At 39.2% G+C, this 26790-nt stretch overlaps 1 protein-coding gene across 4 annotated transcripts in view; it reads left to right on the forward strand.

Moving 5' to 3' along the window:
* RGS9 (regulator of G protein signaling 9) overlaps positions 1 to 26790 on the forward strand; it is a 62926-nt gene that overhangs the window by 4339 nt on the left and 31797 nt on the right. For 3 of the 4 annotated variants that reach the window (XR_015696021.1, XM_087710214.1, XM_014071451.2), the window contains exons 2-9: positions 3564 to 3660; positions 9245 to 9295; positions 9413 to 9519; positions 15045 to 15096; positions 15707 to 15765; positions 18102 to 18178; positions 19281 to 19362; positions 22449 to 22520. Coding sequence is in view for 3 of the 4 variants with exons in the window: in XM_087710214.1 (XP_087566340.1) it covers positions 3564 to 3660; positions 9245 to 9295; positions 9413 to 9519; positions 15045 to 15096; positions 15707 to 15765; positions 18102 to 18178; positions 19281 to 19362; positions 22449 to 22520 (597 nt within the window). In the remaining variant the exon portion in view is untranslated. The remainder of the gene's footprint in view (positions 1 to 3563; positions 3661 to 9244; positions 9296 to 9412; positions 9520 to 15044; positions 15097 to 15706; positions 15766 to 18101; positions 18179 to 19280; positions 19363 to 22448; positions 22521 to 26790) is intronic. The other variant, XM_014071460.2, reaches the window with a different exon arrangement.

A 26790-nucleotide genomic window follows, 5' to 3' on the forward strand; every position in this document is an offset into this window, starting at 1 on the left:
TGCCATCAGAGGTCTCTAGCATTTCTTTGCATTTATGATAAACAACAACTGCTGGTATTACTTAAGATATGATTCCTTGTTTATTTCTCTAACTATTAATTAAATTGGACAGCTAGCATAGTGTGATGGACAAAAATCAGGGTAAAGATTTGGTCTAGGTCTAGGAGCAGGGAGAGTCAGGTTTTAATCCTCTCTTAGGCTACAAGATAAAGCCTACAAGATGACCTTCTGTCAATCACATCTTCTCAGCCCCAATCGGAGTGAGGTTCCTGTAATAAGTCTGCTAATTGACAAAATCTCTCATTGCGTCATATATTAATAACAATAACAATAAGAACTAGGCAACTGCAGGGTAGAAACAAGCAGATCCTGCAAACCTGTGGGATAAAACCTAAGATCAACAGCTACTCATTCAATTGGTATTGTGCCAATTTTAGAGGATTTAAAGTTTTCTGAATATAGAAATGCTTAGATATACATCTCATTTGTCTTCTGGTTTCTGGTACAATGAATATAAGTACATTAAAGTTTTTTTTAAGGCAACGGGATTTATTGTCTTGTCTTTAAACATGGGAAAAGTAAAACAGTTCACGAAATAGGTGAGTTTAATTCAGAAACATAAAAATAACATGAGAGAGGGAATAAGGTGCTTGATATTGCAGTTTAGTACATACTCTGTTAAACAGATCCAATACCACCATCCAACTATTTGTGAGTCAGTGTTAATTACTAATTACGAGATCTGCTCCCAAATTAGAAGCGGATTCTTTATCAGTCAGCCAAAGGTTTTTAGTGGCTTTCAGAGACGATCAGTTATCTGGTTAGATATGGAAGCATTAAATATGATCTGTTTATGATAAGCAATCACTACTGGCATACTGTTACCATTTAAAATCTTAATAAGCTTCTTGTCTGAAACATAGATTAAGGTTCACTGCTCTGAGAGGACACCCAGAGCAAAACCTCCAAAAAATGATCTTCTGGCATATTATGTAGGAACATATGAGAAGAAGCTTTGAGTGTGTGAAGGACTGATAAATTGAATTGGGTCAAGAAATACACTAGAGCCAATGAAAACAATGTCATAATAACTATTCGTGTCAGTCCTCTTGGTCTGGTAAGAATTACACTTTTGCAAGATATCTTGGAAATTACACATCTATAAAGTTGATCAGATCAGACAACAGATGCCACATAGGCCTAACTCTGTTTTTATTAGCATTGGCTGTGGTGACAGACTCTTACAAGTCTGAATGTACTTCTCTTCCTTCCTCTATATATCATGTGAATTAAGGGATACCTATGTGAGATATTTTCATAACCCTCTCCAACCCCCCCCCCCCCAGATTTAAGCAATGTTTATCTACTCTTTGCCTTGGTAACAATACTTTCCTCTCTATGTCAGAGCCATCCTCTACTTTCTACACCCACATAGAGCACATTGTATTGATCTAAAGGAGAAATTACTATAGATTAGAGAGGGTTGTCTTTACTGAAGCAGTGCTATAATTTCATGCACAAAGATTGCATATTTATGGAACTGTCTCCAGAAGTGGTGCCCTCAAATTTCAACTGCTGCCGGCAATACTTTATTGAAGTCAAATATTCATGAGATCTAAAAAGACCAAGACTCTTCCCATTCAAGTCCCAATGAAGATCGTGTAGCAGAAAGACAGATGCAGTTTCTGCCAGTCAACCTGATTGGAAAGGATCCATATAATCTATTTCTTCCAGGATCCTCTGAAGTTGAACCACAACCTCACAACCTTTCCCAGATGTTGGAAATTGGACTAACGTTATCAAGAACACTTGGGTCCAGGGAAGGCTTCTCCAGATTATTCATTCATTTGTATTATGTAGTACTTCTGTCTCTTCAAGTCAGTGAGCATCATGCCTTCCCTCAAAAGGTGTTAATTATCTCCCAAATCAGCCACAGAAACCTGTCAGTCAGTCAATCTTACAGATAATAGCATTATACAGAGGACCTGCCCATAGTCTCAGATTCGTGGGCTCCAAACAACCTTAGATAATTTTACAAGACATCACTATAGCCTCTGTCCGATTAGTATCCAAACCAAACTTGTAAAAGCGGACTCACCAGTCAGAAATTTGACAGAGTCATGAAGTGAAGCAGCAAACAGTTTATTGCACGTTAAATACATTCTTGCAAGTGCCGCTGGCTAGCAATGTAGGCACGCAGAGGAATACATTTCTCCAGCTTTTCATTTCCTTCACCCCAATTACAAATCCCTCCCTGAAGCCCCCTTTGACGAAGATCACAGGGTTGCAATCTTCCTGGAACACCTGTTTCTCCATGAATTTCCCCTTGTTTAATCTGTTTCCCCATGTTTTGCCTAGTTCCCCTTTTCCAGATTACCTTTGTCCCTTTTTTTATTACTTAACCTACATTTCTTGTTTCCTTACAATTCTTGCAGCATAAGCATAATAAATTGAGGCAAGCAGTTACTTAATTTCTCCACTATATATTAGGGCCTAGTAACTAGGCTGTATGGTTGAAACTGTTAACTAATCTGTGCCCAAGTTGACTCGCTTATTGGAATAGCAGACCCTTCCTTTTTTCCAGTCTTGAACTTTTTACCCTTAATGTCCCAATTTCCTACTGAACTTTTATACCCACATCTCTTAAAAATTGCTTTCTTTGCTTTCCTGAAAAACAACACTATCTCCATCAGTTTCTTACAAATGGAATACAAGCAAATTTGTGTTTCAAAAACCCACAATTTGATGTAAATGTTGAAGCAATGGCTTGCCCATTTCTCCCACAAACCCAGGATTTGGGTTTCATGACAAGACTATTGGTTGACAGTCTATGGATGAAATAAGCAAGAAGAAGAATTGATCATTTTATGCTCTGTGTAATTCTAAACTTGGGCTTTTATCAATGCTTGGTCATGCCCATGTATGGTTTTATGCCAACTCATAAAACCATAAATGGGCACTCAAATATTATTTTCCTTCAACTCCTCAGTAAACCAAGGAGCAGGCGAGGACTGGTGAATGGAGAAAGGCTACTCTGGGGCAATTGTATCATGTACTTTGGTTACCTCCACATTCTACAGGTTGACTTGGCATGAGATAGAACTGTCTTATCAGATTGTCAGGGCAAACCCCAAATACTCTCTGACAACCATCCAGATCTATTAGGCAACCAGGACAAACCAAAATAATGCCTCCCCACTTCCACACAGGTTCTGGGCAACTGATTCACCTTCTGATGAGGAAATGATCTGACACCAGGTTAAAGTATTCATCTACCGCAGTGTTGTGGATGGAGATGGTTTTCTTGTGTACCAACCTGTCATTAATCAGCCACACTTAAAAACAATGTCTCCAGTAATAAAGCACTTAAAATAGTGGTTTAAATGTTTACTTTTTCTTATTGGTGCATTTAATTTAATTTAATTTAATTTATTTATTTATCCCGGAGGACTCCCAGAGAATTAAGTCAAGGAATAATATTTCTGTTCATTTTGCATACTCATGTAATTCTTACTGCTTTTCCTTTTGTTTCATTCCTCATACATCTCTACTACGATTTGCAGTTGGAGGCTTTGTTGGTAGAAATGCAAGATCCACAATCTGGCATCAAAACACAAATTCAGAACATGCCGGAGAACAGCATTCCACATACTGTGGTTGGTAAGTCTGACATACTGGACAATAGAAGACAATCTCATACATTAGGTTTTCATTATGTATTATTACTCCATATTCATCAGTCACTTTATTCCTGTCTTTGATGTTGGAAAACAGTCACAATAGCAGTCCAAGAAGATGACAACAGAAACTGCCACCCTAACCAGAGGTGGTATTCAGCAGGTTCTGACCAGTTCTGGAGAACCAGTAGCGGAAATTTTGAGTAGTTTGGAGAACCGGTAAACACCACCTCTGACTGCCCCCCCCCCATATATTCTCTGCCTCCTGAGTCCCAGCTGATCAGGAGGGAATGGGGATTTTGCAGTAACCTTACCCTGGACTGAGGAGGGAATGCCGCACCCAGCAAGCCATGCCCACAGAACCAGTAGTAAAAATTTTTGAATCCCGCCACTGATCCTAACACTATAAAGCAGGCCTGTCAGACTGGCAGCCCCGTGGGCTGGATACGTCACATTCAGGCCATGCCTACCCAGCTCCACAAAGACAAAAAAGTCATATTACATCACAATCCGTCCCATGACACGATTGAGTTTGATACCCGTGCTGTAGAGGAAAAATGATAATAAAGACCTGTATATCTGTGGAAGGAATTTAGATAATCTGTTTTTTTTAGAGTAGTCTTCAGCTGACTCTCCACCGTGCTCACAGCAACCTTCCTTATAAAAACCTTGACATTACTGTCTGCTATTTGTAGCCTTCCTTTGCTTTCCCACTTCTTCCACTAATTGTCACAGAAAATCCATTAAGGAGACAAAGGCAGAGTAGCTGTATAATAGTTTTGATTGGTAGTCCTAGAACCTATTCATTTAAAACCAATTTCAGTATCTATTTTAAGGTCAGACAATACTGGGGAAAACTGTACTTGTCTTGCTTCCATAGTTTATTCTCCAGCAACGGCAATTGAGTTTGGAATTTTCATTGCTAAACGACAGAGTCATAAAATGTGATGTCACATGACTGTGGCAGCAATTCTAGCACTTTCTGGGTTAAGTGAATTCATCATGACCATTAAGCAAGGACATCATGTGGTCGCCCTTTGTGATCTCCTGCAGGCTTCCCAATTGACTTTGCTAGTAGACACCTGGCCAAGAAGGTCAGGTGACTATGAAACATTGCAACATTGTAATTGCAAGCCAGGTGCCCAGGACCCGGATTTGGATTACAAGGCTGCAGCGATGTTGCAACAGCAGGAACGTAAGAGTCAAGAACGGGTTATAATTACCATTCATTCAATACTGTGGCGTTCAAAAGGTCACTGAACAAATGGTTGTTAATCAAGGAGCACTTGTATGTATATGTATATTAAAAATGTACTGCCCTTACTCCAAAATAATAATCTCAGTATAAGAACTGTAAGATTATCATGGAAGTTAGTATTTTAGGCAAGGCGTAGAGATAATACTCCGTTTTCCAGGTTCTCAGAGTTGATTGCAGAAAATTAAATCTATAATAATAATTTTTCCCATTTTTCTTTGACTAGCTTAAGAAGCATCCTTCAGCAGCGGTCCCACTTCCTCAAGCGTACTTCAGGATTTTCATTTCCAAACCCCCAACCCTCAGATTCCATTTCAAGCTCTCCTGAACCAGCTTGCCACGGTTTGACTGCACACATTTTTACAAGCCTTGTAAAGTGCAGCCTGTTAGTTGAACTAATTCAGATGATAGTCCTAGGAAATATTTTGTCCTGTCGACAACATTTTCCTAGCCAGTCATTACCTTGCAATATTCTTTCCAGTTCTTTTCCATGGTTCATTTAACTTATGTCACATTCATCAAATAATGATATTCTTAGTTCAAAGGCGATTTGATTGATGTTGGTTTTGTACAGTAATTGTCTCATGGCAATCTCTCAGTTTAAACAATTTCAGTTGTCCTGCCTCCTTACTCATTGGTCAATGAAAAAAAAACTTGAAGTTGTAGTGGCTGTATCTCTTAAGAGGAAGGAAACAGAAGGCCTCCGCATTCCTCTGAATACAGTAACAGGTATAGCTTTATGGTGAATTCAGGGTTCTGACAGTAAGCATCGTCTCTTAAGGGGAAAAGCAGATGCAGATAAGGTTACCTAAGCAGGGTCTGAGTGACAGGTTAATCTTTTAATTTCCTCTATTTTGGGAAGCACTTTCCATAATGGGGATAAGAGCTCCTAACTGCTGATGTGTGCTTCTCAAGCAATCACATGTCAAGAAGGGGTAGCATTTCGAATTGCATTTTGGCAGCATTTAGAACTGAGCATGAATACATGCCCAGAGAAATGGATTTGTTCCCAAATTAGATTTCTGGTTTTAACATGCCTGAAAATGTGCACTATATTTCTGATTCATAAGTAAGATTTTTTTTTAACTTTCCCTTAAAAAAAAAACCTCCACCCCAATCTCTTAGAAAACCACAAATGCATCTTCATCATTTCTTCTCTACTAGCCATTTCACATTAATTAAATGTACTTGAAGACAGCATTAATCCTCATTTTATATAAATTCCCTGAATAGTCTTTTACTGGCTAGGATATAGGTTCTAGCCTTTGAAATCTGATGCCTGCTTTTGTGCTTCATTTTTAATTTCCAAGTAACTCTTTAGTTGAAATACATGACTGCTGGCTAACCTGCTGTTTTCTTTTGTAAAGGAAATACTATGTTCCCAGTGAGTCACCTTGTTGAGAGAATACAATTAAATCCACATTTTCCCCATATGTTGCATTATGATTTAGTTTTTCAGTTGCAAGCCCAAGGCAGAGTTCATCTTTTAACAACTCAATGTAGCAAAAACGTGTGCTTTGGAAATCAGAAGGAAAGGGTTCTTTTTGGTCAAAAAGCAAGTAGCTTTAAATCATTTGAGATACCATAAATACTAAAGACTTTAAAAAGACCACAGAACTCAAGTTACTATTAGGCCAAGGGATCCTTTGGGGGCTGGAACAATTATTTTGATTAGAATCCAAAATAGGACCAAATAGCAGGTGTTTTTTTCATAGTTCATGCTGTTATCCTTTCTCTTACATGTATATTTTGACTTAATAACCACAACCAGTTGTATTGTTAAGCAAGACAGTTGTTAAGTGACTTTTGCACTATCTTACAACCTTTTGCCACGGTTGTTAAATGAATCATGCGGTTCTTAAGTGACTCTGGCTTCCCCACTTGACTTTGTTTCTTGGAAGGCAGCAGGGAAGATTACAAATGAGGATCATATGATCCCAATCCAAGTGTCATAAATACATGCCAGTTTCCAAACATCTGAATTTTGATCACATGACCATGGGATTTCTGTAATGGTCATAAAGGTGAAAAATGTTCATAAGTAAGTTTTTCTCAGTTCTATTGTAATTTCAAACTGTCAGTAAACAAATGGTTATAAGTTGAGGACTATGTATATTTCATACCAGTTTGTCTTTCCTCAGATAACTACAATAGCTGAGATGAAGTCAGCCATTTTGAGCCCCTGAATTTATTTGGAATTATGAATGTGGAGGTTTAACAAAATGACCCTACTTTGGCATATGTATCCAAGTATCCAAGATGACTTTTTTTGTTGTTAGTTGCAAAGTTGTGTCCAACCCATCATGATCCCATAGACAACGTTCCTCCAGGCCTTCCTGTCCTCTACCATCCCCCGGAGTCCATTTAAGCTCACACTGACTGCTTCAGTGACTCCATCCAGCCACCTCATTCTCTGTCGTCCCCTTCTTCTTTTGCCCTCAATCTTTTCCAGCATTAGGCTCTTCTCCAGTGAGTCCTTCCTTCTCATTAGGTGGCCAAAGTATTTGAGTTTCATCTTAAGGATCTGGCCTTCTAAAGATCAGTCAGGGTTGATTTTCTCTAGGACTGACCAGTTTGATCACCTTGCAGTCCAAGGGACTCCAAGATGACTTATCTCTCTCTAAATATATCCGTTTCCCAGAAAGCAAGTGAACCACTTACTAGCATCTTGGAACCACCTTAGATTTTCTTTCTTTCTTTCTTTCTTTCTTTCTTTCTTTCTTTCTTTCTTTCTTTCTTTCTTTCTTTCTTTCTTTCCTTCCTTCCTTCCTTCCTTCCTTCCTTCCTTCCTTCTTTCTTTCTTTCTTTCTTTCTTTCTTTCTATTTTTCTTTCTTTCTTTTTTGGCAAAAAAAGGCCTTAGGCTGCTGTCGCCTTCCATTTTTAATATGCAAAGATTTCTAGGTGGTGTATGCAAAGCTGAAAGGCATTTTTGCAAACAAAAACAATGTTGGAAGTTAAACCTTTCTTTTGTAGCAGCACACCAACCTCCCATTTCTGCAAATTTAAGAGACACTAAAGCAGTTTAAGAGTCAGGTTTGATAAGGGAGATTGACAAGTGTCCCAGAAGATAACCATGAGCATATTTTTCACCATGCTGCAGATTGTTGCACTAATTGGCTCTGTTGTATGTTTTTTTAAGTAGTAAAGGTTTTTAATTCTTTTAAAAGCCTTTAAAAGCATTGCAACTGTAATGTTTTGGTTTTATTTGCCACAAAGCAGGACATGCACATGTATATTTTCTGTAATCCTGCTTTCCCTTTAACCAAATATTATATGCAAGTTTTGAGAGGAATGCAAACACCTCTTTAAATGAAAAAAAAATGAGATCCATATAGAATAGATGTTAAACAGTGACCCCTTTTTAAAATAACCTCAGCTCACCAGCAAAGCTTTGTCTGCTCATGGTGCTGTGAGGTATATCTGTAGATTTCTAGTTTTCCCATCGCCTCTGTAGATAAATATACCGTATTTTTCAGACTATAAGACGCACCTAAATTTAGAAGAGGAAAACAACAACAAAAGGTTTTTGGCCCCCCTTTTTGGTGCCTTTTTTCAGCCCTTTCCCAGCCTTTTTGTTTCTACCCATTTTTGAGGGTTTTTTCGACCTGGTTTTTTGGCTTTTTTTGGTCCGTTTTTGAGGCTTTTTTGACCCATTTTTTGGGAGGGAAAAACCCTGAAAAAAGGCCAAAAAACAGGATGTGCAAAGGCCCCAAAATGGCTGGTGGGTGGGTGGGGCTTCCGCAATGTTCGGTCTATAAGATGCACAGAAATTTTCACCCCCCTTTTTAGGAGACAAAAAAGTGTGTCTTATAGTCCAGAAAATACAGATTCCTACAGGTAGTTATTGACTTACAATCATTCATTTAGTGACCGTTCAAAGTTACAATAGTATTGAAAAATGTGACTTATGACCATTCTTCACACTTATAACCATTGCAGCATCCCCATGGTCATATGATCAAAATTTAGCCGCTTGGCAACTGACTCATATTTATGATGGTAGCAATGTCCTGGTATCATATGATCACCTTTTTCAATCTTCTGACAAGCAAAGTCAAGGAGAAAGTCAGATTCACTGAACAACCGTGTTACTAACTTAACCACTACAATGATTCACTTAACAACCATAGCAAGAAAGATTGTAAAATGAGGCAAAATTAACTTAAAAACTGTCTTGCTTAGCAGCAGAAATGTTGGGCTCAATTGTGGTCGTAGGTCGAGGACTGTACTAACCAGGAAGAAAAGAAGGAATGAAACTTGGGTTGACCCATATGCATAGTATCTGTTGTCTGTGTTGTCTTTGTCCTCCAGGTTGTGATATGCTGCAATGGATTGTGAAGCGTTTGGAGATTACCAACGAAGGTAAGAACATACAATTATTTTTAAGTGACATATTTTCCCCCTGAAGTGAGTAGTTTGCCTTTATTCTGTGTTCCCCATTGAAAGCAACTGATCTGTATTGTTTTTTTTTTTTTAAAGAGGGGCTACATTTAGGAAGTATGATGGTGAAGTGTGGGTACGTCTATCCTCTTCAGGACCGAAAGAATCTGAATCTCAAAGGGGACACCAGTCTTTATCGATTCCAGGTGGGTGGATTAGTAGAGCAAATAAGAAGAAAGATAACCTGCTTTGCATCACAGCGGCACTAATGATGTGTTTCTATTTATTTTCTTAAAACTTGTACTTGCTGCCTGTCAATCACAACGGCCCGTATAGTTGCTTCCGTACAGTGTCATGCAGTAAAAATGATCTTGGAAAAGAATAGCAGCCAATGATAAAAACATACAAACCTTAAAATGGTTAAGAAAATGATGTTAAAAGAAAAAAGTAGCTTAGAGCATGAGGCAGGCCATACTCTCCAGATTATAAAATTCATAAATGCAAGCGAGGTTTTCTTGTGGCTATGGTGACTAGGAATTTTGGGAGTTGGAATCCCAATAGAGCTATACACAAATAAAAGAGGAACACCTTTTTGCTCTGAGTTCTATCATGGAAATTGGGAATGGAGTAAGGACAAATTGTCCCCGCCATTTCTACCTCTAGTCTCCATGGGTTTTTTTTCGATCCTTCCTGGGCCTCTTTTTCCATCTTTCATATTTTCTTTGTTATATAATTTAATAACCACAAAAAGAAACACGATTTTGATGGAGTGAATCAATGATAGCTATTTCAACATAAAAGTGAAAAACAGCTGCAAACTAATTGCTGGTAGTCCTTGGTCAGCAACTGCCTCATTTAGTGACTTTTTGTAGTTACAGAGGTGACGCAAAAATAACTTTGCAATGTAATCCTCCCTTTTACAATCTCCGCAGGTCCTTAAAGCTGTTAAGTTGAGGTAAGATGATAAGCACAGCTTTGGTTTTGCTTGGTGACTGCTTCACTTAACAATCAATTTGCCAGTTCTAATTGTGGTATCTAAACAAAGATTATCTGTACCATATATAACATTTTCACCATGAAACGCAAATACTAAGAGAGAATCTACAGTTTAAAGGTTAATGAATTTTTCTAATGTTATTAAAGGTAGTCCTCAACTAATGGACCACGTGGGTCATAAGAATTTCTGTTGTTAAGCAGTTAAGTGATTTGAGCTCAGTTTTATGACTTGTTTGCCACAGTTCTTAAGCAAGTCGGTGAAGTTGTTAAGTGAATCACATGGTTGTTAAGCAAATCCAGCTTCCCACATTGTCAGAAACTGCCTAGGAAGGATGTAAAGGGCAATTGTGTGACCCTGGGGCACTGAAACCATCATAAATACATAAGTGGTGGGATTAATTTTTTTTTACTACCGGTTCTGTGGGCATGGCTTGGTGGGCATAGCATGGCTTGGTGGGCATGGCTCAATGGGTGTGGCAGGGGAAGGTTACTGCAAAATCCCCATTCCCTCCCGATCAACTGGGACTCGGGAGGCAGAGAATAGATGGGAGTGAGTGAGTTAGAGGTGGTATTTACCGGTTCTCCGAACTACTCAAAATTTCCGCTATGGTTCTCCAGAACTGGTCAGAACCTACTGAACGCCACCTCTGAAATACATGCTAATTGGACTTCCTGTGGGCGTGGCCTGTTGCCGAGGAGGGCTCCACCGAGCTCCTCAGAGATCTGGTCTGTATATCTAAATAAGATCATAGATAGCACCCCTTTCTGGCTAAGAAAGGGGCAGGGAGGATAGCTCCGTAGGTTAGGGTCTATTCGTAAGCCACAGCCTTTTTCTTTTTTTGGCTGTGGAAGAGATTAGATCCAGCCGAAGCGGAGCCTTTATCTCCGGCCAGTTCTTCTCAGCTGCCTTTTTTTTTTTTTTGGCAGCCCCAGACAGGCTAGCCCCCCCCAGGACAAAACAAAGTTTTTTTCAAGCTAGAGTTGATACGGGAGGGTACCACCCCTGTGAGATTTATGCTTTTATTACTATCTTAAATACCAGCACCATTTGTCTTAAAGACTTCTTTGTTTAAATAGACTTTAAAATGGCGATTTCTCTCCGTGGATGATTACTGGATGTACTTAGCCGGGCTTATCTTCCTGCAGACCGCTCCTTAACAAAATAAACTCTTTTTCTTTGGAAATAGAGGGGAGCGAAGCACTGCTTACTTGTTTATCTATTATGGCACCCAGATCAAAGAAACGTCTTGCTACAAATGTGTCTAAAGAATTTAAACAATCTTTTTTGGAAACACAGCCTTTGTCTCCTACGCCCTCTACTGGAGAAGTTTTAACACAGGAATATCTCTTTAAAATATTTAATGCCCTTAAGCAAGAACTTAAGGAATTTGTATTGCAACTTTATGAGGATCTAAAATCTAAAGTTAATCAAATGAAGGCGAATACGTTTGCAGCCGTGTCTGCCCTGTCAGATTACTCTGCTGAAATAGAGAACAGATTGGAAAGTCTGGAGAAGGCTAATTTTGATTTGACTACCAATATTCAAATTTTACAAGAAAAAATTAGAAATAACGAAGAACAGCTTATGACGCTAAATTTTGATAGGAAGGCATTTTCAATAAGAGTCAGAGGATTCCGTGAAAAGGAGCAAGAGAATTTGAAACAGACATTTGCTGAAGCCTTCAGCCATGCGCTGGGAAGCCCGGGACTTAACTTTGATTGGCAGATTCGGAAAATCTATCGCCAGAACTCATTGATAGCGGAACAGCGACAGCTCCCGAGGGACATAATTATACATTTCTCTACAAAAGAATCTAGAAACGCGATTGTGCAAAAGTTTCATAATAACAGTCTCCGAGTTGATGACCAGGACGTGATTGTCTTCAAAGATATACCTTTCCAAATGCTGAGAGCAAGAAGGGACTACGCCTTTTTAACTAAAGAGCTTAGGAGTCAACAGATTCGATACAGATGGGAGGCCCCTGCCGGCATCACGGTTACATTTGAGAATCAAAGATTTCGTCTTAACTCTGTTTCGGAGGCTCAAGATTTCTATTGTAGGATTATGAAGGCGGGACTTCCTGACGCGCTTGGAAGAGAGGAGAGACAAGCGGAAGGAGAAAGCAAACGGCTGGCCATGCGGCTGCAAGATGGAGGGGGTAGCCCCTCCTCCCTCGGAGAAGCAGAAGAACGCAGATCGAGAATTTAGATACTTCAAAAGACTTCCTAAAGTTGAGGACTGAATGGGGGTTTGAGACCTCTCTCCGGTAGAAAAAGTGGACTAATTTTTATCAGAAGGGAAAGCTGGGTGAAACTACTTTGAGCTAGATTCTAAAGTAACGTTAGCATAAATCTGATAGTGGTTAAAAGAATGCGGAATGATTTATGTTGTTTAAACTTTGTTAGATGGGACTATTTTAAAATAGAAGGTTAACTGACTCTTGCTGAAAGCATTATTTGAATATGATCCATGCTATTTAACTTTTATTTGAAGGGAAAGTTGGTTGTAATAGTTCTGAGTTATTTTTCAAATAAACGCTAGTATAAATTTGATAGTGGTAAATATTAGACAAGCAAGAGATGAGGGTAAAATGCATGTGGAATGAACTACGTTATTTGTGGTAAATATCAGACAAGCAAGGGATGAGGGCAAAATTTACGTTGTTTAAAGCTTATTAGAACAGGAAGCCTCTTGGGATTATCTTAAGATAACTGTAAAAAGAATGTGGAATGATTTATGTTGTTTAAACTTTGTTAGAAGCGACTACCTTAAAATAGAAGGTTAACTGAATCTTGCTGAAAGTATTATTGGAATATGTGGAATGATTCATGCTACAAATCGCTCTGAGTTATATTTTAAACAAATGGTAGTACTACGTTATTTGTGATAAATATTAGACAAGCAAGGGATGAGGGCAAAATTTACGTTGTTTAAAGCTTATTAGAACAGGAAGCCGCTTGGGATTATCTTAAGATAACTGTAAAAAGAATGTGGAATGATTTATGTTGTTTAAATTTTGTTAGAAGCGACTACCTTAAAATAGAAGGTTAACTGAATTTTGCTGAAAGTATTATTGGAATATGTGGAAGGATTCATGCTACAAATCGCTCTGAGTTATATTTTAAACAAATGGTAGTATAAATTTGATAGTGGTAAATATCAGACAAGTGGGGGATGAGGGTAAAATACATGTGGAATGAACTAAGTTATTTAAATTCTATTAGAAGGGGAAGTCGGTTGGAATTACAGAAATTGATTCCTGTGTAAAGTAATATCTGATCTACGCTGCTTAACTTTACTAAGAAGGGGAAATCGGGTTAGATTATTTTGAATTACTGTTTGAAAAAGGGGTAAAGAAAGATCATTTACGTTGTTTAAATTTTACTAGATGGGAAAGTTTGATTACTTGTCTGTAAAGTTATATTTGAATATATGGCATAAACTACGCTGCTTAAATCTTACTGGAAGGGATCATGAGGTTTAGGAAGGGAACGGGAGAGTCTACAGAAGGTCGGGGTAAATAGCAAAGAAGTAAGAGATGAGAATAAAATATAGATAGAATGATTTATACTATTTAAGCATAGATAAAGATGGGGGGCTGAGATCAACACAAAGAGTGGTTTCTTTTTTTCTTTTTTCTCTTTTCTCTTTTCTTTTTTTCCTTTTTTTTTTCTTTCTCTGCTTTTCTTTTTTTTTTTTTTTTTTTTTGATATATTACTTTTATTTTTTAATCCATATGTATACAAGATATCTTAGATAGAAGGTAGTGCCAGGTGTGGACCCTGGGAAGTCGGGAGGATTAGGGATGGGGATTGTGGGGGGTGGGGTGGGGGGGTGTTAATATAGTTTTAATAAGAACAAGAATGTATTTATATACGGTGGTTCCTTTTTTTTTTATTATTATTATTATTATTATTATTTTCCTTGGTTTACTTTACTTTTATCAGATCAAACAACACTCGAATAAAGGCATACACCAAGGAGGGAGGTAGAGGGAAGGAAGAGGGAGGAGTAAGGAAGGAGTAAGGGGAATGTAAGGAGTAAGGGGAATGTAAGGAGGGTGTCTGGGGAGTAAGGGGAGAAGGAAGGCTTGAGGGGAAAGGGAAGTAGGAGGGGAGTGTTAGAGGGAGAAAGGAAAGTTGGAGGGGGTAGATGGGGTGTATGGAGGACGCAAGGGTTAGGTGGGGTTGTGAATGATGAGTTGTGTTTCCTTTTTACTTGTTCGTTTTATTCCCTTTTTCTTTTTTTTTTCTTTTCTTATAGTAAATACCCTGTATATAAATGATTGCAAATGGAATGTGAAAATTGAATAAAATATATTTCCTAAAAAAAAAATAAAAAAATGAAATACATGCTAATTAACAAGTGCCCAAACCTTCATGGGGATGCTAACAATGGTTGTAAGTACGAAGACCAGTTGTAAGTCACTTTTTTCAGTGCTGTTGTAACTTTGGTCACTAAATGAAAGGTTGTAAATCAAGGACCACCTGTGTTCTTAGCATTTTTGGCTTTCCCATCACACTTTTCAGCTCCCCACCCAATTGTTAAAACATTATTCAAAGTTGTTGTAAAATAATGAAAAAATAATGGGGAAGAAACGTGTTGAAATGAATTTTAAAACCTTTTAAGCTTTACTGGTTAACAGTTATACACTAAATATAAGAATGATTTAGAAGAGTTTGATAAGAAAATTATCAAGAATTTGATTCTTAGTTTTTGTCTTCCTTCCTACAGACACCCTACTTTTGGCCAACCCAGCAGTGGGGAGCAGATGATACAGATTACGGTAAGTTTAACCTATTACCTCACTTTTCTTGTTGAAACTTCACTGTCAGCAAAAATCACATAAAATCAAAATGTCCTCTGTTTTAATAACTTTGATATAAGGAGTCATTTATGGAGAAAAATACAGTCTTCTCTTTAAAAGGGAGTCTTTTTATTCCTAATTAACCCTTGATCTTTGAAGAGCATTGAAAGTCATTCCTCTTTTAAAGTCATGAGTAAAAAATATGCCAACCAGGAACATAAAACAGCAGCTCTGATCTTTGCTGTATATATAACTTGCACATACATTAATTCAAAGTATTTGGCTTCAGTTATTTAATGGATGCTTCCCATCTAAACTTCCCTAAACTTCTACCCACCCCTCACTTGCCTTAGCCTCCTCCACACTGATAGTGTGATTCAAGATGATGTGTCTGAAGAAGACACCAGCACCCATGTTCTTGTGAAGCCTGGTTTCCTGGAATTCCATCTATCTTGCCTTGATGCCTCTGGGACACAGCCTCCCTTTGGAAAATATTGTGTAATATTCAGACTAAGTCATTAATCATATTCATTTGGTTTTTACAGCTGTGCAATAAAGTACTTTCTCTTTTTTTAAAAATATCCTCCAGCCATTTATCTAGCAAAGAGAAATATTAAGAAGAAAGGAGCTCTAGAAGATTATGAAAAGGTAGGAAGGTATTTTTTTTCCTTATGCAATATTTTTTCTAAGTATCTTAAGCAGTAGCATTATTTCAGTACTTAGTCAGTTTACCAAATCAGATTATTGAGATACGATAAGCTCATGAAGCTTAAGAACATGCTTGTTTACTTCTTTTATTTATATGCCACTTTCTCCTCAAAGGAACCCAGAGTACTTTATAAGAAAAGGAGGGAAAAATCCTAAATCTATTAGAATAAGAATAACAAGGTTTGAAAACAATTAAGATGAAAATTAAAAACAATTCATTTTAAAAAAGAAAAGCAAAACAGTAAGTTAATTTAAAGGTGGTTTTGTTCCAAATAGTTCTTGTTTTTGGAAAGAATGCAGTATGAACTATATAACATGCTATAACACACCACACCACACCACACCACACCACATCATAGGAATTGGCTGCTTGTAAGCACCACAGCCAAGAAACAACCTAAGTAATACTTGTTCAAAACTTTTGGCAACTTCCTTTGAGGTAAGCCAGGTTAGGAAATATACCCCACAAGGATTCCAGGAATGCTATCTTATTATTGTATGGTATAATAGATTCAGAATTTCCCCCTCATATGCCAAACAATTTAGAGTTAGGACCACAATTGAGTCCAAAATTTCTGTTGCTAAGTAAGACAGTTGTTAAGTGAGTTTTGCCCCATGTTATGACTTTTCTTCCCATAGTTGTTAAGTGAATCACTGCAGTTATTTAGTTAGTAGCACACTTGTTAAGCTTCCCCATCAGAAGATTGAAGGTGCTCACATGACCCCAGGACACTGCAACTGCCATAAATGTGAGTCAGTTATTAAATGTCTGAATTTTAATCATTTGTCCCATGGGAATTCTGCAACAGCCGTAAGTGTGAAAAACTGTCAGAATTCCATTTTTTCAAGGCCATTGTAACTTCAAACAGTCACTAAAGGAACTGCTGTAAGTTGAGGACTACCTGTAAAAACAAAGCTACTTTTAGTTTGTTTCTTTTATTTTCTACTTCCCAGAAAAACACTTGATGAACAATTCCTCTTTGAACAGTGCATCCATTCCATCATTAAGGTTATTTCCACATTTTTTACATACATATATTACACCTCTACATATATAGGGGTGGTCAACCAGAATCAACTCAAATCTAGCTCCTGACAGTGGAGGGACTTATATCCTATCTGTGTAGTGCCTTAGCACTGCCTTAACTCAAACATATTTTCCTGGCTTCACTGTTTCTTAAGGAGATGGAAGGTGGGATTCAATGGTGGGGTTCAAATTTTTTTACTACCAGTTCTGTGGGTGGGGCTTGGTGGCCGTGGCAGGGGATGGTACTGCAAATCCCCATTCCATCCCATATAAGCTGGGACTCGGGAGGCAGAGAATAGATGGGGGCAGGCAGTCAGAGGTGGTATTTATCGGTTCTCCGAACTACTCAAAATTTCCACTACTGGTTCTCCAGAACTGGTCAGAACCTGCTGAATACCACCTCTGGTACATGTCCATGCCAGCTCCAAAACACTTTTTAGGCTTCAAACTGAAGCGCACACTTATCTTCTCACAATTGTTATGCGTTCTTTACAGGGAGTCCTCAACTTACAAATTTTGATTTAGTGACCATTTGAAGATACAACAGTACTAAAAAAGTGACATGACCCTTTTTCATACTTACAACTGATGCAGCAACCCCATGGTCATGGTCAAGTAATCAAAATTCAGACGCTTGGCAATTGGCTCATATTTATGACAGTTGCAGTGTCCCAGGATCATGTGATCCCATTTTGCGACCTTCTGACAAGCAAAGTCAATGGGGGAAACCAGATTCATCTAACAACCATGTTACTAACTTAACAACTGCACTGATTCACTTAACAACCGTGGCAAGAAAAATTGTAAAATGGGGCAAAACTCATTTAACAACTATCTTGCTTAGGAATGGAAATTTTGGGCTCAATGGGTTGAAGATCACTACCTATATTATATTTTATATGTTTTAATGTTATTGTATTGTACATGCTCCAGTGCATTTTTAATTCCTCCTCCTACCTGGGATCTCTTTTCAACAAGTGATATATACCTGTGTAAAGGAAAAAAACACAACTTTTTCTTTTTCATTATTTTGAAACACTGTCAAAACATTTATCCCTTTTAAGTATTGACCACTTCACTATTGCCATTGCGATTAATATTAAGAAGTTTTGTTGAATAATGTTATCAATCTTGTTTATTTTATGCTTGGTGCATAAAATCACCGTTGCAACTGTTTATCACATCCTTTTGTTGTGAGTGCATAACAATGTTGACCCTGCTGTTTTCTCCCTTACTGTTTCTTTTCCAGGAACATTATAGCATATTGAACAAACGCATCAACCATAAGTGGGATTTCATTATTATGCAGGCCAAGGAGCAGTACAGGTAGAAGACATTTCTTATCTGAGGAGTATATACGAGTAGTCCTTGACTTACAACCATTCATTTAGTGATAGAAGTTACAACAGCACTGAAAAAAGTGACGTGACCATTTTTCACACTTACGACCATTGCGGTATCCTCATGATCACATGATCAAAATTCGGATTCTTGGCAACTGGTATGTATTTATGACAGTTGCAGTGTCCTGGGGTCTTGTGACCCCCTTTGCAACCTTCTGACAAGCAAATCAAAGGGGGAGCTGGATTCACTTAAGAACTGTGTTACTAAGTAAAACAACTTCAATGATTCACAACAGCTGTGGCAAGAAAGGTCATAAAATGGGTCAAAATTCACTTAACAACTGTCTTGTTTTGCAATGGAAATTTTGGACTCAATTGTGTTTGTAAGCCAAGGATTACCCATATTTTGTTTGAGTGTAGGAATAAATAATAAGCAACAGCAGGTATTCAGTAGCAGAGCAATTTTACCTTCTCCCTTTTTTTAAGAACAGTCATCAAAAATTGACCTGGCTCTGCTTTTGCTTGAACCTCATCATTAATAACAGACTTGCAGTTTTGCACATAAATAAAATGCATGGACAATGGTCTGCCCATGTCCAAATTCATGGCATGCACAATCTGTTTGAGAGGTATAAATGTTATTTTCTTATCCTGAAATGGGATGTTTACACTGATATCTGTTTTAGGAGAACATTTTTTTAGTGACTGGTCATAGTCAATTTCATAATATGAAAGTAAAGTTTGTGGTTGCTTTATCTCATCTTAATCTAGAACACAATTCCTTTAGTGTAATTTTTGTTTTAGAAAACATCTTATTCACCATCTTCTTAGGTCACTAAAGGATGGACTGTCTCTACTGTTTAGAGAGAAATATTCAAATAATGATCTCTTAATTTTAAAAAAAGGGAATATTTATACAATGAAGTGGCAGATTTTTCTCCATCAAGTGTATTAAAGATCTGCAAGAAAATTCCATGCCATGTTTTTTATGTTATTTCCTGTTAGAATGTATAAATAGTCCCAAGGAACAATTATAATCTCCTGTTTTGATTTATTTTTTTAAAAACGTTTCTTGGATTTTGCAGCGCAGGAAAGGAACGAACGAAAGAAGACCGGTATACTGTGGATTATCAAGAGAAAGCCTACTGGCTGGTGCAACGGGCTCCTGTAAGCAAGAGTAGACTTACTTTTTAAGTAAATGTGTTTGTGCTATAACACAAGATGATTAGAATGTACTATAATAACTGGAAGCAAAACTACAGACATGTTGAATGTCTTGCCGCTAAACATATTCCCTTCTTGAGTTCACTCAATGGGACACTTTATTCTTTTGGGTTAAAATGAGTTTGAAAATCAGAATTACTTTCCCTCATGAGTCATTGATTGTCAAGACAGGTTGAATCCAAAGTTAAAGTGATGATCTAAACAGCAGCACAGCACGGGTCTTGGGCAAATACTTGGGTGAATATTTCAGCATTTTCCCATGTGATGTTTAATGTCTTTAAATCTCCCATGAAAGTTCTTCATCAAGTATTTTGAGGGTGTCCCTAAGTCGCTTGGCATCAAAGGAGCATGGAAAGTAGTTCCTTTCCTCCCTACATAGGACCTATGATTGTAAGATTACAAAGCCTGAGTAGTGAATCAAATCCAGTAGATAACCTCCACTAGGAATGGTCTTTTTAGGTTTCCAAATGATCGGCCTATATTCCTACATTGACTTGCCATCTTAAATTCTGTTGTATTAGTAATCCAATGGAGTTTAATATATGATATTGTATTTTATAACTTTTAGCCAATGGGTAGCCCAAAATCCTATGTACAGGTCAGGGATGGGTTTCTCGCCCCGTTTCAACCGGTTCGGTTGGAACGGGGCCGGCGGCGTCCTCATGCACGTGCGTGGCGCATGCATGCGTACTAGCGTCTGTGCGATGCTCCAGCTGCTCCTGGAGGATCACGCAGGCGCTGTATGCGTCCTGCGCATGCGTGGAAGAACTCGTCAAAACCGGGTAAGGAGGGCGGGCGGGTGGTCCAGTCGCCGTTCCCGGAAGTTACTTCTGGGTTCGCCGACCAACCGGTTCGCAGGGACCGCCGCGAGCCGGTTGAAACCCACCCCTGGTACAGGTAGTCCTCAACTTAAAACCATTTCTTGAGTGACTGCTCACTAAACAGCCCTGGGGAAAAAAAAGACTTATGACCATTTTCCCCATTTATGATAATTGAGGCATCCCCATGGTCATGTGTTCAAAATTCAGATGCTTGGCAACTGGCATGTATTTATTACGCTTGTTGTGTCCCAAGGTCATGCGATCCTCATTTGTGACTTTATGACAAGCAAAGTCAATGAGGAAGCCAGATTCACTTAACCGCCGTTTACTGACTTTATAGCTACAGTGATTCATTTAATATCGATGGCAAGAAAGGTCGTAAAAGGGGGTAAAACTCACTTAATAACTGCTTTGCTTAGCAATGGAAATTTTGGGGTCAATTGTCATAGGTCAAGGACTATCTGTAATTGGGGTTTTTATTCATATATTAGTACATAATGGTAAATAATAAATGCCGAACATTTGTGGTTGGGATTGAGGCCTTACATTTATGAGCTTTTAATTTCTCACGACTCATGCGAGAATGGTATTTAGAACTGTTGCTGGAGTAAAAAATGGACAATAACGAGACAAGGAAGCTTAGATATCTTTTCCTCCCTGAGACAGGACACAAATTGGCCAAGGAAGCAGCTATGGGTTACCCCTACATCCTCTGATTTGCATTGTGAAAAAGTCTGCATTGTTTATATTTGATTTCCATGAACAAAGCTCCTGTACTTTGAGTCCTATTGCTACAGGGGTACGATTGTAATTTCACTCAAAACCAACTGAAGTTATTGCCCAAAGCTCCAAAATTAAATACAGGTTTGTGGAATTTCTGCCTCCTTATTATCTAATTTCCCCTCATTCATCTTCCATGCCTTGAGCTGCTCCGCAGGGAGCTTTTGGCAACTTTTCCATGCTGGAAAAAGACATCAAGCTGGGCACCCAAAACAACAGCATGGGTTTCTGGTCTTTGGGAGACGCTTCTGGCAGATGCTGGGGGTTGTTTCCCTGAGCAGTTGCTACACTGATCACAGCAGGCCATAGGACTCCGATGCTTGCCAAGGAGCTACATTCCCTAATCCCAAATCATAATCAAAGATCCACTTTTAATTGTGCACACAGTGTAAATGGCCACGGAGAGCCCAGCAGTTAACAGACAGAAAAGTAGAAGCCTCCAGCAAATGTCAAGCTATAATTGGAGCTTGACTTGGAGGGGGGGGGGGAAGTACCATCTGTAGATAAGTTCTACACACTGTAACGGCCCCTTTGGTCCCAGTTCATCTTTCTTGCCGAAACCCCTTTGATCATGTCAGGCTTCCTTTTGGATCTTTTTCTTTCTTGAGCTGTTCCCCCCCCTCCTCCCCTCTCCTTTTAAGATAGCACCGGCAGAAGTTTAATTATTGATGGCCCAACTTCAGCAGACATCAGATAGCAGATCCAAACTCAACTCTGCTCAAAGCAGATGTGATAGCAGTACCAATCTGTTTATTATGTCAAAGTGTTCCTTTCTCCAGTGGGTAATGCTTTTCCCCCCCTCCTCTCTTATGAGTCAACTTCCTTGCCCAGATTTTGCTCGACTGTGTAGAAAAATGCTCCTGTTTATTCGAGTTACCAAATGCAGCAATGGGATATGGCCCATTTATTACTGTGTATTACTGTGGCTATATTTATTTATTTTACAAGTAGTCCTCAATATATGACCATAATTGAGCCCCAAATTTTTGTTGCTAAGCGAGACAGTTAAGTGAGTTTTAGGCCAGGACACTGCACCTGAGTTTTGCCCTATTTTATCACCTTTCTTGCCACAGTTATTAAATGAATCACTATAGTTGTTAAGTTACTAACACGGTTGTTAAGTGAATCTGACTTCCCCACTGACTTTGCTTGTCAAAAGGTTGCAAAAGGTGATCACATGACCCCGGGACACTGCAACCGTCATAAATACATGCCAGTGCCAAGCGTCTCAATTTTGATCACATGATTATGGGATGCTGCAAAGGTCAGATGGGGTAAAAATGGACATGTCACTTTTTCAATGCTATTGTAATGTTGAATAGCTACTAAATAAAGGGTTGTGAGTCAAGGACTGCCTGTATACAGATTAATGTTAAAAAATGGCATAAATACACCTTTGTTACATTTTGTTTTGTTTCTATATTATAGCCTGGAATGGCAGACACACTTGATTATGGGCTGGATAGAGCGATAGAGCCCTGTGAAAATAAGGTAAACCAGGTAAGCTTTAATGATATTCTAATTATAGAATTGTAAACTTCCATTGTAATTGATTTTATTACACAAATCAGTTCGGTCAGTGGTGGGATTCAAAAATGTTTACTACCGGTTCTGTAAGCCTGGCTTGGTGGTCGTGACATGGCTTGGTGGGCATGGCAGGGGAAGGATACTGTAACATCTCCATTCCCTCTCCACTCCAGGGGAAAGTTACTGCAAAATCCCCATTCTCTCCTGATCAGCTGGGACTCGGGAGGCAGAGAATAGATGGGGGAGGGGCCAGTCAGAGGTAGTATTTACCCGTTCTCCAAACTACTCAAACTTTCTGCTACCGGTTCTCCAGAACTAGTCAGAACCTGCTGAACCCCACCTCTGGGTTCAATAGCATACTGTTACTGAACATTCTTATATGTTCATGGAATGAGTGGTGGCCTTTTTGTTTTTAAACAAATCCTTAGAAATGACAGGAATCAATCTTCATCAGAAAGACTAGTTAATTCCTTTTTCAAATGCTACTGTGGGTCAAGCATATCAAATGAAACATTTTTATTTCATTTATACCTTTTATACCTTTATTAAAAATAACTGGCCATCCACCGGAACTCAAGGTGGATTGCAATCTTTCCCATGACTGTCAAAAATCAAAATGTAAATAGATTAGAGATCTCATTATAGATCACCTTCATTTTGGAACAGTAAGCCAATCTTGCACGCAGATGTCAATAAAGGCTGATGTAAATAAAACATTTTTTTCACTGGGAAAAAAGAGACTTTTTTTCTTTGCAAGAAGCTTTTTAATTTTCTTTCTATCTGCCTCTCTTGCTTTTTTCCTTCCTTCACTTTCCACTGTGGGATGCGTTCATGAGGCACAACAGATTTTAAAGAAACAGAAATCCTATTAGTTTGATCTGGACTGCATCCAGAGCTCTGTGAGAATGAAGCCCTTCTAAGCTTGTACCTAATTTTAGGTATATATCTGATTTGTACTGTTGGGCAGGCTATGCCATTCCCATCATGGAGCTTTTTACAGAGAATGGAGGAATGAGCAAGATAGAAAATATTGTCAGCTGAAGAGATATTAATAGGTCAGTGGAAGTCTTGTGGAAGGTGAGGCTTGGATGATGCTTGGTTTGCATCCAACTGAAGACCCCCTCAAGACAGTCCTTGCATTGTTTTCATGTGATGCTTTGCAAGGCTAACAGAGCTCACTTGTGAATCAAGCTCTCGACTACTGCAGCTCTCAGAGGCAGGGAATCATAGAGGCAAATAGGATTTGTTGCCATGGAGACTGAAGAGAAGACATAAATGCAAGAGTTTAGGACTTAGCTTTTCCCTATTAGAGGAAGTGCATGGGTCATGGTGGCTCAGTGGCTAAGATGCTGAGCTTGTCAATCAGAAGGTCGGCAGTTTGGTGGTTCAAATCCCTAGCACCACGTAATGGAGTGAGCTCCCATTACTTGTCCCAACTTCTGCCAACCTAGTAGTTTGAAAGCATGTAAAAATGCAAGTAAAAAAATAGGAACCACCTTTGGTGGGCAGGTAACAGCGTTCCATGTGCCTTTGGTGTTTAGTCATGCCAGCCACATGACCATGAAGACCTCTTCGTACAGCTCTGGCTCCTCGGCTTTGAAACGGAGATGAGCACTGCCCCCAAGAGTCAGGAATGACTAGCACATATTTGCGATGGGAACCTGTACCTTTACCTATAAAAGGAGGTGATCGATAGACCTGGATAAAATACCACCAATATGCGGACGATACGCAGCTGTATCTGTCCGCCCCGTGCCAACTCAATGAAGCGGTGGACGTGATGAACCAGGGTCTAGAGGCCGTTAAGAACTGGATGAGCGCTAACAAACTGGTACTCAACCCGGACAAGACCGAGTGGCTGTTGTGCTTCCCTCCCAATAATTTGGCTAATGTACCAACGCTTAGGCTGGGGGGTCAAATTCTATACCCCTCAGATAGGGTCCGCAACTTAGGAGTCCTCCTGGACCCACAGCTGACTTTTGACCACCAGCTGTCAGCTGTGACCAGGGGGGCATTTGCCCAGGTTCGCCTGGTCCGCCAGTTGCGGCCCTACCTAGATCGGGAGGCACTCACAACAGTCACTCGAGCCCTTGTGATCTCTAGGCTGGAATACTGCAATGGGCTCTACATGGGGTTGCCCTTGAAGTGCATCCGGCGACTACAGCTAGTCCAGAATGCAGCCGCGTGAGTGATAGTGGGCGCACCGCGGTTCGCCCACGTTACACCCGTCCTCCGCGAGCTGCGCTGGCTACCTGTTGGTCTCCGGGTGCGCTTCAGGGTACTGATGACCACCTTTAAAGCACTCCATGGTAGTGGATCTGGGTACTTGAGAGACCGCCTTCTGCCGATCACCTCCCTACGACCAATTAGATCGCACAGACTGGGCCTCCTCCGAATCCCATCTGCCAGTCAATGCCGACTGGAGACTACACGGAGGAGAGCCTTTTCTGTTGCAGCTCCGACCCTGTGGAACGATCTCCCCGTTGAGATCCGTACCCTCACCACCATCCAGACCTTCCGCGCAGCCCTCAAGATCTGGCTCTCCCAGCAGGCCTGGGGATAGGTTCCCAATTCACCCGCCCGAGTGTTTGATTGCTGAACGAAAGTTGTGTTTTTACTATTTTTCTTTTTTCACATTTTGTTTTGTTTTTTTTGACATTGCACCCCCCCTCCCTTGTGGTTGTAAGCCGCCCTGAGTCCCCTCAGGGAAAAGGGCGGCCTATAAATCCCAATAAACTCAAACTCAAACTCAAACTCAAACTTGCTTGAAAAGAGAAGCAGGATCTATCAACCCAAGGATCTTGAAAGGAAAAAGGTCACCAAGGCAAGGTACACTGGATCCTAACCCTGGATGCATCAAGACATACAAGTGGCATAGTTTTCACCACACATTCCTTTCAACTCCTCCTAACTCCTCTCCCCCTCCTCACTGATTTTGATCCTTTCAAAATCTCTGCTCTTCCCTTAGTAGGGGAGATCCCTTTTTTAAGAATGCCAATACTGTACAGTGACTGAAAAAGCTGCAAAAAGTTTGTAAATTTCTAGATTCAGTTTTGGTCATTGGAAGTTTTATTAGGCTCAACAGTCAGATCTAAGTATGTAAGGCATAACAGAAATCAGTGATTGCATTTAGACTAATTTTAAATGAAAAATAAATAACTAATACAGTAATGCAATAAAAAATGGTTGAAAAAAGAGAAAAATAGCTGTTTATAATAGGAAATATAACTAATTCAGTAAGCACTGAATGTTTGTACTTTTTATTTTTTTTGAAAAAAATTAGTACATAAACATGAAAATATAAAAATTATGTGTGAAATAGTTAATTAACCATTTCCCTTCTGTCTTTTGTTTTTTCTCTTTCTGCAGTTTGTTTTTCTCCTATGTATATGACCTTTGTTCTCCATGAAGTACTGAATTGCTTGTCCTATAGAAGACCAATGGGCTGTCATTTTAATGTGAATCTCATCTTACTCAGGTCTCCTTATACATTACTAGATATTTAAACCTGGGAAATGGAAATCAACTGAAATGAGAGTTGGATTTACTTCAATTCAGCTGCTTTATTAACATTTGATGCTTTAAAAATTTTTCCTGGTGACGGTGCACAGGCCCACAGAGAGGGCTCTGCGTGACACCTCTGGCACGCGTGCCATAGGATTGTCATCATGGGTCTGGTGGAATAAGTAACTGTCCTATCAAATTAATTAGTTTACATAAGCAAGCCAGATGCAGCGTCCATCTTGGTACATCCTTTTATTGTCTTGAATGTGAGTGAATAGTTTCCTATTCCTTTGGAGACAGGTCTTCCCAGCAACCATTATACAGTGACAGAGCCTGAAGCTCACTGATAGGAACCATCAGGCAGCCTTTCCTGAAACACTTACCAGTTTTGACTTGGGCATCTTCACACTTCCTTTATATACTTATTGATATGTGGCTCTTGGATAGTTGATTCATAGCAAAAGTAATCCTTTTCTAAGCATAAATCAGTCATCTTAACAAGATTTATTGAAGTGAGCAAGATAGATTACTGAAATTTCCACAACTTATTTCCCACTAAAATCGATTTATCTTCCTAAAACATGGGGGCAGAGACTGTTGTCCTTTCCTTCTTGTGTCTTTTATGTATACAAACAACAAGGTGGATCTTTGTACTGATAAAGGTTGAACTTGCTGATGTTTGTTTACAAAGCTGTTCCCTGAAACTTTTGAGAAGTGACTCTTAAAATTGGCAAGAAAA

Source organism: Thamnophis sirtalis, unplaced genomic scaffold (genome assembly GCF_051295495.1).
Source record: "Thamnophis sirtalis isolate CommonGarterSnake01/CBP01778 unplaced genomic scaffold, rThaSir2_p1.2 scaffold_3, whole genome shotgun sequence".
In the NCBI taxonomy this organism is placed as follows: Eukaryota; Metazoa; Chordata; class Lepidosauria; order Squamata; family Natricidae; genus Thamnophis; species Thamnophis sirtalis.